This window comes from Apteryx mantelli, chromosome 4 (assembly GCF_036417845.1).
Source record: "Apteryx mantelli isolate bAptMan1 chromosome 4, bAptMan1.hap1, whole genome shotgun sequence".
Classification (NCBI taxonomy): domain Eukaryota; kingdom Metazoa; phylum Chordata; class Aves; order Apterygiformes; family Apterygidae; genus Apteryx; species Apteryx mantelli.
Window position 1 is genome coordinate 65,001,247 of NC_089981.1, and position 10,389 is coordinate 65,011,635.

Here is a 10,389-nt window from a genome sequence, read left to right on the forward strand (position 1 = left end):
GATGCAACTGTCCAAACTATTTCTGTTTGTGAGCACATACAGAGAGTCCTTCAGCATTATTCACTCTACTTACACCAAAGACAAAGCAAACTAGAAACTTCCCTTCTCCCAAATACCCAGTCCTGTCTACACCCTTCATTCTTGATCTCATCAACCCCATGTTGACATGACATCTCCCAGTTACTGGGACAACCCTTTGTGGGTTCGAGACAGCCCTCCTTACTCTCTTCCACCCTCACAATTATTTCAGTCTTTACTTCAGCCAGACTTCCATTGGTCAGGACAATGAGACAGGACTTCCTCCCAGGAAGGTGTACCAGGTTACCTTGGGAAGAAGGGCTGGGGATCAGGGTCATTCACCACAGCAGCATGCTTGGGCCGGCGTGCAGGACGGTCTGCAAAGGAGCAGAGAGATTCCAGACAGACCTACAAAAGCCTGGAACAGGCTGCTTAACTTAAGTCTGAGAAGTTTCTCCTGAGACCAAATGAGTCTTTTTGCCCAAAAGGAGCAGATAGCTTCCAATCACAGGTATCTTCAAGGAAAATATCTGAAGGAAAGCCCAGCTCAAGACTTCCAGCAACACCCTGAGAGCAGGTCACTGCAAACAGCTGAGAAATCAAAATTCTCTCCTGTTAAGGACATGCCCTTAAGGCATTTAATACTATCAAAGCCCAGGGTACTTCAACCTTTGCTCTCAAAGAAATTTCATCTGCCTCAGCCTACAGCTTACCCATCCAGAACAGCTGGCCAGAAAGGCAGAACAGAAATGGAGAGAGCAGAACCAACCATGTCACAAAGCCCAGAAGTGAGGCTATGTATATTGGGTACCAGCATCCAGAGATCTTAATGTTGTGGCCAGTGTGGCTTGACATTCTTCAGGTTTATTCTCCCTTCACAAAAATCTTGAAGCAGAGAAAAAAAAATATTTGGCTCTATTGAAAACAGCCTCAAAAAGAGGCTGAATTTCAGTGCATCTCAAGGCATACAGTATTGCAAGACTTGCTATGTAAGGACTGTAGGACTGTACTCCTCTGAGCCCTCACAGAATTCATTAGCAATCACATAGGCACAGAGTGCTAGTTCCCCTTTCCTCACCAACCATTATCTCCACTTGAGTCTTTCATCAAAATCCAGCTAGGAGAGACATGAACTGGAAAATTTCCCATTAATACCTGGTTTAGCATCTGTCACACCTTCCAAGAGAATCAACTGTGGTGGTCGTTCACAGGCAACATTGCAAAAATGGAACTGGAGCAGGAAGTCCCGGCTGTACTTACGTCTGTCTGCAGAGAAAAAGACTAGTTAAGGGGAGGGGGGGAAAAAAAAAGTAACAGTAGAAAAGTCATATCTACAGGATATATCTACATCCTCCTTAGACTTCGGTTCCAGAGAGATTTTGATGTTCAAGAACTCTGATACCAATCAGAATGGGAATCACTTAAAAACTGAAACATAGAACAGATGTAGCAATGTAGAGGAACAGAGCTTAGGCCAGAGCCCAGTTATTGCAATCCCTATTGCTAATGCATCCATCACTATCAGCACCTAGATGCCACAATTAAGAATGTCCCATCCGAAACACCACAAGTTAAAGAGATTTAAGGAAATTAGTTAGCATGCAACCCAAGGAAATGTCTACCTAAAAAGGAACAACAGTTCTGGAGATAAAGTTAAACACAAGTTCTACATTCACGCAGGTTCCAACACAAACTGTTTCATGGGGGCTCCTTCTTTTGAATCTTCTATAGAGGAGAGGATAGTCATTATCGTAAGTGGGCTCTTTGCACACTACAATTAGGAACCTGTTGCCAACACTGCCCAAAACCCATTCTGATAAACACTTGCAGCTGGAAGCTGTTGCTACTGAAGGTGGTTTACAACTGCACAAAAGCATCACTCTATGAACATAAATAAGGTGTGCAGAGGAAGGGTTACTGGTAGGGGAACATTCACTTCCTGACTAGAGAAAGAAGATGGCAGAAATTGAGGTATGGTGACAGACTCCAGAAAAATTAAATTTAAACCATGTATCAAGGAAAGGGATAGGAGAAAGAAATAATTTTTGCCAAGTGCCTCATGCAACACATGCCCCAGGTAATCAGAGAGAGAGAGAGAGAGAGAGAGAGAGAGCACGCGAGTGAGCAAGACCCACATACTGAGCATGCCTAGCCAGCTCATGTCCTCAGTGCACACTGGAGCTCACCCAATTTCTTTGATGGGCACAGGGAGACGTATTGGCAGTTGTCCGTTACACCCAGTGAGCTTGGCCACAGTGGGGCCAGCAGCTTCCGTGGATGCAACTGTTGGGAAAAATCTTCCTGTCCAGATACCTGCAAGGAAGCCAGGAACAGGACAGGACACGTCAGCAACACAGAACAGAACTTTTACAAGCTGCAGGCAATGTATATACTTGCCAAGAGCAAACTGGCAGGATGCCTTCATGGAAATAAGCCATTTAGAATATGGTAGTGCACTGATATAATAAACCCTCAGATATGGGGGACAGACACACAATTAGCTAAAAGTCACCTGATAGAAGATACCTTGAAGACTTCTGTTTGCAAAATGATGATTTAGCTTGAAAGCCAGCAATGTATTTGAGCATGGATACACAGTAACAGGTAACCACAGGAAGGTCTAGCATAGGTGCCCATTTCACGTGCAAAACTGTTTTCACATCAAACACCCATATAAAATTCCAGTAACTCCTGATGAATTTGTACTCTGCTTCCAGTCACCCTGTCATCAAAACCCCATAGCAAGGGAGAATCAGGACCTGAAATTAAGTGGTCTGTTATCACTGGTCTGCCTTAAGAGAAAACAAAAGAGCAGTGGTGGAAACAACATGCACACACTTGTCTGTTTCTTTCCTCAGCAGTGCTGAAGGCACAACAGAAGAGCCCTAAATAACTGTAATATTGGGACTATTTCCTCATGAGAGGGAGAATACAGCTATGCATTTCTGCAGCAGCACGCAGCAAAGAGCTATCCGATCCCAGTTCTGTTTGGCACCTACCTTCCAGGCTGGCATCCCATGGTAGGAAAGTTGACCGTTCCGGATGAATTTGTACAGTGGAGAATCAGGTACAGAGTTCAGGTCACCACACAAGATGACAGGATAGTAGCTGCCTTCAGTAGTTTTTGCAATCTTGTCAATCTCTGCTAGGAGCAAGGCCATCTGTGCAAGTTTGACATCTCCCCGCCGGGGATTGTACAACACATGAGTGTTGGCCACGCACAAAGGACTGACCATCTTCAGATCCAAGCCCTCTGGGAGCAGAGGCTGTAGTAGCAGCACCAAGCCCACATTATCCCGATTGAGGATGTCCAGACCAGGCCGGAAATATTCTATTGGGCTGACACTGATCAGCTGAAACTTGCTATGCTTATAGCATACTGCACAGCCATCTGTTTTCCTCCCAGTTCTCCGTTTGTAGAAGCATGCAAAGCCTGAAGAAAAACCAACACCCATTAGAAGGCTTATCTGGCCACTTCCTCAGCCTCCCCACCATTAGTTGGAGGGTTCAGCAAGGCTATATAGCGGAAGAGGTCCCTACTATACATCTTAGGAGGCTGACTTTCAATCCAGTAGACTTGTCCAGGAGGAAGCTTTCTCCAACACCTATGCATTCTCATCTTGCTAACTGTCAACTTGTTTTCTATAACACACCTGGGCTATAACTATAAAAGTCCTCAGCTTTCAGTGGCCAATGAGCAAATCTACTCGCAGAGCACTGGTTGTTTAGTAATGTAACACTTCACATTGCCTATCAGTCTTCCTTCAGCTCTTGGTTCTCTATAGCCAAAAGCAATGTCGGAGCACCTAATAGGACTCAATGCTGGGAGTTCAACCTCTACTCCTTTGGCTCACAGCATTATGCCAAATTCTGTCCCAGTAATCCTAGTTCATCGTCAAGAGTCTTTTTTCTCTCCTTGGAGACCAGAACCATCTCGGTTACATTAGTTTGTCAGCTGGGAGAAAGATCAGTTACAAAAGAAGCTGAGTAAGAACTAGATTGAAGGGGGGAAATGTCTAGGCAGAGAGTTCAGAAGTAGGGCCGGCAGCTACCCAAAGAAACAGGGAGAAGAGCTTTCTCAAGACTGAAGGCTTTGAAAACTTACAGAGGAAGAACACTGCGGCCAGCTGCTGTGAGTTGGAGCTACAGACACTAAAAAGCAGGACATACCCATCATCCTGAACGTCGGTTCCAGCTGCTCCCAGTAATGGTTCTCTTGTACCTCCTGAAGACACAGAACCTGGAAGGAAGGCAGAGACCTCACTCGCTCCATTAGTATTTGCCAGCTACCTTGTTTTGGAGAAGGAAGGAAGTGAAAAAGTGCACCCACATACTAACCCTGCAACTAGAAAGGTCATCTCTGCAACTCTGTTCTGCACTTCCCAGCTAGAGAACAACTTTCTGGGTCACATCAGTTTCTCTTTCAGTTATCCAGTGATGAGGCAGAAGCTCCTTCATCACCCAGAGAGGACTCAGGGAATAGAGAAAATCATGAAGTCCTTTTCTATGTACTTTTTACCTTCTGTACTGCCTTATAAGCCTGGTCCCTTCCCCTGAAAACAAATTACCTCTTCTTCATCCACTTCTACTCTTCAAGGAGTTAAGCCCTGCTGTCAAAGTATGACTACTTTCTACAGGGACACAGTACACCTTACACCTAAGGCCTCTGATAGTCTCAAAAGCATCAGCTTTAAGTTGCCAAGCAGGTGGCACCTTCCCAGGACTTTTTTTTTCCCCATCTTCTTAAAAAAATAAAAATAAAATAAAATAAAAAAAGACATGCTGTTAGATCAAAAAACAAGGAATTCAAATTCTGGTGACGCTAATGTGGCAGGAGCTTAGTCGTTACTCACATCAGGATCCCAGTGCTGGATTTCCTGCAAAATGTTTGGAAGGCGGTAGTTCCAGTTCAGGATGTCTGGATGGCAGTGTAGGTAGAGATCAAGACCCTGTTCCACCAGGTCCTGGGCCAGAATGTTGTAAGACATCACCCGAAATTCAAAGAGGGACATGTTTCTTGAGACCTGCTCTAGCACATAAGGCTGGACAGAAAGATCCTCCCAGTCTCTCCATAAAATCTCTATATGCAAGAGACAAGAAGCCAGGTTAGAGCCATGCTGGGTACTCTACTGATACTTTTGTGTCCCTGGGATCCAGAAAATAGCCAATCTAATTCTCTAACCTAGGGTGTCCTAGCCTCTGAGTAAACCCTCATCCAGACTGGATTTGGGGTGTTTTTTTGACTCATCTGGACAGCTGTCAAAGGATGGGATAACAGAAGACCAGAGTCAAGCATACTGAAAAACTCAACCACATTTTGGGTACTTTTTGTAATAGGAGGTCAGCACTTAGGCACAACTCCTGGGAAATGAGCATATCAATAACTGACAGTCTAATAGCACAGAGAACCCTAGCTGTAACCAGCCCTCCCTCAGCAAAAGCTCACTTTATAGTTTTTGTTAGCAGATCCTGTCAGTTCTGTATGGACACATACAATCAATGTCTCATTGACAGCAAGCCCAGACACATACAAAAACTTGATAAGGTTCACTACAAATGCAAATCCCAAACTAAACATTAGATTCAGAGTTGTTACTACTGACCATGGTAGGGTACCTCTGTTGGAAGAGGCTGAAAATGTTCCATATCCTGAACGGTCCAGGCTGGGGGCTCCACTGGCACTATCTCTGCATCACGTGCTAAGCTCCATGCCAGCACAGCTGGGTCTTCATTCTGCCCTTCTACATCTATAGCGGTACAGCCAACTATCTGGTGATCAGCCTGTGGCATTACAGCTGCCCAACAGGCACTGCCTACTACAGCCACTGTTTCCTCTGCTGGTAATTTTGCCAGTTCAGCCACTGCATGATCTTGTGGTTCTGAAGATGACAAGGTGTGTAGCTCTGTGAGCTGCTGACCAGCACACCATGTGACTTCTGGAGCCGAATTCAGGTCGCTAAGGCTAGTCATCAATAGCTCTGAACCTTCTAACCAGTCACTAGCGAGTTTAGCCGATACTTTCCCCACTGCTGGAGCGCTCTCACTGGTTGGTAAATTCCCTGTTCCTTCCTCCAGCCACTGCTGGAGCAGGGCTTCTTGCTCTTCTGGGACCGACCTTCCTCTGGTTGCAGCAAAGATGCCCTCTACCTGGGTGGACACGCTCTTCGCCAGAAGCACATTCTTTCGACAGGTAAAGAAAGCATCTGCCCCCCCCCAAAAAAAAAAAATAATTAGTCAGTTTTGTGTTGATTTTTCCTCATTCACTGTTTTTCTTTAAGCACTGCTGCAACTCAGTGCCATAGAACCATCAATGCAGCAACCAAAATAAGTGACCTCTCTGAAGAAAAACAATTATAGTCCAAGTAACTTACCCTGCCTCTTACGGAATGTTAGGCCACTGTCCAATTTTAGCTATGTTAGTCAAAGTCACTGAAACTGTACAGGATGACAGTTGCTTTACCAGCCCTAAAGAATGCAGTTCTAGCACAGGCGGCACCACAGCCAGTCAGCCAAGCTAAAAAGTGTGGAAATTGTATTAGCTCTCAGCGACATATCTAAAGCTACAGCCTGTAGAAGTTAGCTTAACGGGGTTCATGGGTTAAGAAGCAAAGCTCTTGCAGGTGACCACTTCTCAGAAATTTTGAAGCAGGTTTCTTCCCAGGGATTCAATAGGGAAGCTGAAAGGATGGAAAACAGTTGTTTAACATATCATTGAAGTGTGCTATAGAAGAAAACTGTCCTTTAATTAAAAAATTAAGAATAAAAGCAGCAGAGGGACCAATATGAGAAGTTAAAAAGCTCATGAGACAGAATATAACCATAGAAGGAGTCCTGATAAGAAGAATTATAGACCAATTGATGACTGACATCTGCAATAAATAATAAAAAAAAACCCTGCTGCTCACCTAGCACTTTTGAATATACTAGTGCTGGTGAGGTAAAGTTGAAAAAGAGAATCTTTCCACTTGGACCTATATGAGAGATCACGGCATTGATCTTTTGCTATGAATCCTGCACAGATATAGTTCCTCCTGTTGACCAGCAGTTTCTGCTATCTACATATCACTTTTTTCTCTGCTGCATCCCTGCAAGAGTCAGTCACCCAGAACAGTAACATACAGAGGTCAGCAGTATCTGTGAATGCTTTTACTGATATCTTCTGTGTCAATGCTTTTTGTATGCGGCAGAAATGTAGCATTAAGAGCCATATTCCTCTTTGTAGTTTTGTAATTAAATTCATGAATGTCAGAAACACAAATGCATCAATGCAATATTTTTGTACACCATTACTTGAAGAGTGGTTATTATAAGAGAAGAATTGAATTTCAAAAGAGTCAGCTAGCTTGTCACTATAACCACAATTTATCGGTGGCTGCTACAGACCAGAGAATAGCTTCAGATGGGAATGTGGCTTTACATCAGCACAGTCACCAGGGACTGTGAAGTACCAGCTGGATCTAAGAGACTAAGGAAAATCTTCATGTGTGCTAAACAAGAGACCATCCATATGTCACCTGAAGGTCCTTTAGGAGTAGCAGAGCTTGAAGCAGACTATCTCCAAAGATGCCCCAAAACCTGCAGCGCAGGTCTGAGGCAGAACGCTCAGGGCCTCCAAGCAGGATAAAACCCGCAACTTCAGCAGAATCGGCAGCAGCTGTTTCCTCCAAAGAACGCGACAGTCACCTCTTACAGCTCCTTACCCTACCTATACAAAACTCTGACATGCCTTGACAATCGACAGATTTCTTAGGACACCAACAGCAGCAGCGGCGGCGAGCGGCACCACGGCAGCAGAACTGCCCGCGACACCCACTCACGCCTCTCCCGCTGCCTAGGGCGGAGATCCCGGGAGCCACAGCGCAGGGCCTGTCCCCGCCGGCCGCTCTCCAGGCCTGCCCGCGAAGCGCGGCCACGGCGCCCCGGGGAGCCGCCCGCCGCCGCTCTGCCCCGGGGGCCGCTCCTGCCCCGTCGCGGCCCCTGCGCGGAGAGGGGCCCGCGCCCCGCCGCGGCCGGCTTCTCCCCTCCCCTCCCCGCCCGGCCCCGGCCCCGGCCCCGGCCCCGCAGGACTGCCCAGGCCGCCCGCCCGGGCCGGTTACCTCGGAGGGCCCGCAGGAGCCGCGCCGCAGGCAGCAGCACGTAGCAGAGCACGGTGCCGATCATGCTGCCGGGCCCGGCCCCCGCCTCCCGGCCCGGCCCCCGCCTCCCGGCCCGGCCCCCGCCTCCCGGCCCGGCCACGCCCCCGCGCCACGCCCCCGCGTCGCGTCGCGGCCCGGCCCCCCCCGGCCACGGCTCAACCGCCATCTTACGAGGCGGTGCGGACACTTGTTGCGGCCCGTGTGGGCTGGGGCCGGGGGCAGCGCGTGGCGGGAAGCCCCGCTGGGCGGCCCCCAGGCGGGACGGGCTGAGCTTGGGCCTGCCCCACTTGTGCCCGCAGCGGAGCAGCCTGGCCCACTCGTGCCCCAGGGGGTACCTGCAGTGCCCGGTGGCGTCTTGGGCTGACCAGCGTGATATTAAAGCAAGGTCATGCCAGCTTGCTACCCTCCACCCCAGTCCCACTGTAAATTTTCAAGCAAAAATTTGCACACAGATACACACACCCCATTCTCCAGAAAGAGAGCAGAAAGGGAAATAATCCAGTGGAGTTACATGTACCAAATTAAGCCCTATTTGCTCATGAAAAAGTTAATAATTACACTGCATTACAGGTTTTGCAAACATCGTTCACAATAATCCAAGATTTTACGGAGTACAAGGTCTGTGTGGATAAACCCAATCAAAAGTGAATTAAATGAGCAGTGCAGGAGCATGTTCTCCTTTAGTGCTTCACCCATAGCTCATTATAGCTCTGCAAAATCAAATAGTCCCACCTGGCTGTGAGCACACTGTGGCCTTTGAAAGTTGAGACCTGTCAGATGTTGAAACCTGATAGTTTCATATGTAATGAGAAGTCCTGGTTGAAGTCTGTGTTTTTAATATTTTGCTCCATTCCAAATTTGAATGTGTATAATAACATCTAAAGGCATATTTAGATCAACCTGAGCACAACTGTGGCTCTTTATGCCAAACACACCCTTTTAACGTATTATACAAATTCAGCTGAAGTGCGATAAACTTTTATCACTCTTGTCATCTGCTGGTGAGCATTTTAATCCTATATCCATCCTGCTTATCACCTCTTGTATGTCATTAGAGGTTGATTTCTGCTTCAGGTCAGAATTACCCTCTTATATTTTCAAATGAGAGCTTTGTGCTGTCTCCTGTGTTGCACCTCCTGCTTGGGAAAGACTCCCCATACACATCTGGAAGATGCTCTCATTAGCCTTCTTCCAGACTCTCTTAACGATGGGCATTTGCAATGAGGTCAACAAGATAGGGAAAAACAGTGCTCGTGTCTGACTTGTGTCGACCAGAGCTGCCAAACTGCTCCCTTGATGGTCACCATCTGTTGTCTCTTAGACTATAAACTTTTTGAGGGAGGGCCTGCTTCCTTACCCTACTTTTGTATGGCGACAAGCACCATGGGTGTCCCTGACTAGGAATCTGAGCTGGTATTATAATGTGTATAAATAATAATCCCACCAATACAATTCTAAAATCTCTAGTCATAAAATACCACAAATCATTATTAGCAAGAACTTCACTAACTTGCAAGACAGTGCTCTGTAGGGTATTTTCAAAGCAGTAAGACAATACTGTGTCTTTTTCAAACCTGCAGAGCAGAGTTTGCAATATCTGTGTTAAGACTTTTACATGGATCACAATGCAATGGCATCTGAGCACTTTTTTATTTCTGCTTCTTTGAGTTGGAACCATGTTACAGAGGGGGAAACTGAAGCCCAGACACAGTGACCTGTCTCAAATCCCACAAACGTCTTTGGCAAAGCACAGAGCTGGACTGTGGTCTCCCATCTCTTGCTGTAGTATGCAAAGTTCTGGAAACCAGAACTGGTTCCTGACTAAAATGGAGGATGGCAGCAGCTGTTCTCCAGAGGAAGAAGCTCTAACAGTAAGGGCTAATGACTAGGGAATTTAAAACAAAGCTGTTGTTTGAAAAGAAAGATCTAAGAAAGTATCTAAAACTCAACCCGCATCAGGAAAATCAGATTGAAATTGGAGAGGAATGTTAGCCAGTACCACAAGCAAGCAAATATCTGGTTTGCCACAATTGTTTGGCCTACACTAGAAAAAAAATTTACAAACTTTGGCAATAAAATCAAAGCTGGCAATGGTCATCTGCTTCAGGATCAAGACTTCCAGTAGTTTATGCAACATTTTATTCTATATCCAGATACAACCCTATCATGGCCTCTAATGACAGGACTGGTTGAGAGATTTCTGCAGAACCTAGGGAAATAAAACCACTAAAAATAC

At 46.3% G+C, this 10,389-nt stretch overlaps 1 protein-coding gene across 3 annotated transcripts in view; it reads right to left on the minus strand.

The window, feature by feature from the left end:
• The window catches only part of ANGEL1 (angel homolog 1), a 15,778-nt gene extending 7,600 nt beyond the window's left edge, over positions 1 to 8,178 (minus strand). Inside the window, exons 1-8 of one of the 3 annotated variants that reach the window (XM_067296853.1) lie at positions 8,115 to 8,178; positions 5,622 to 6,221; positions 4,872 to 5,098; positions 4,189 to 4,258; positions 3,018 to 3,451; positions 2,205 to 2,331; positions 1,174 to 1,284; positions 326 to 395 (exon numbers count right to left, since the gene is read on the minus strand). In XM_067296853.1, the coding sequence (XP_067152954.1) occupies positions 326 to 395; positions 1,174 to 1,284; positions 2,205 to 2,331; positions 3,018 to 3,451; positions 4,189 to 4,258; positions 4,872 to 5,098; positions 5,622 to 6,221; positions 8,115 to 8,178 (1,703 nt within the window). Of the gene's footprint in view, positions 1 to 325; positions 396 to 1,173; positions 1,285 to 2,204; positions 2,332 to 3,017; positions 3,452 to 4,188; positions 4,259 to 4,871; positions 5,099 to 5,621; positions 7,314 to 8,114 lie in introns of those variants that run through there. The other 2 variants (XM_067296855.1, XM_013940580.2) reach the window with 2 other exon arrangements.
• Positions 8,179 to 10,389: the final 2,211 nt, after the last annotated feature.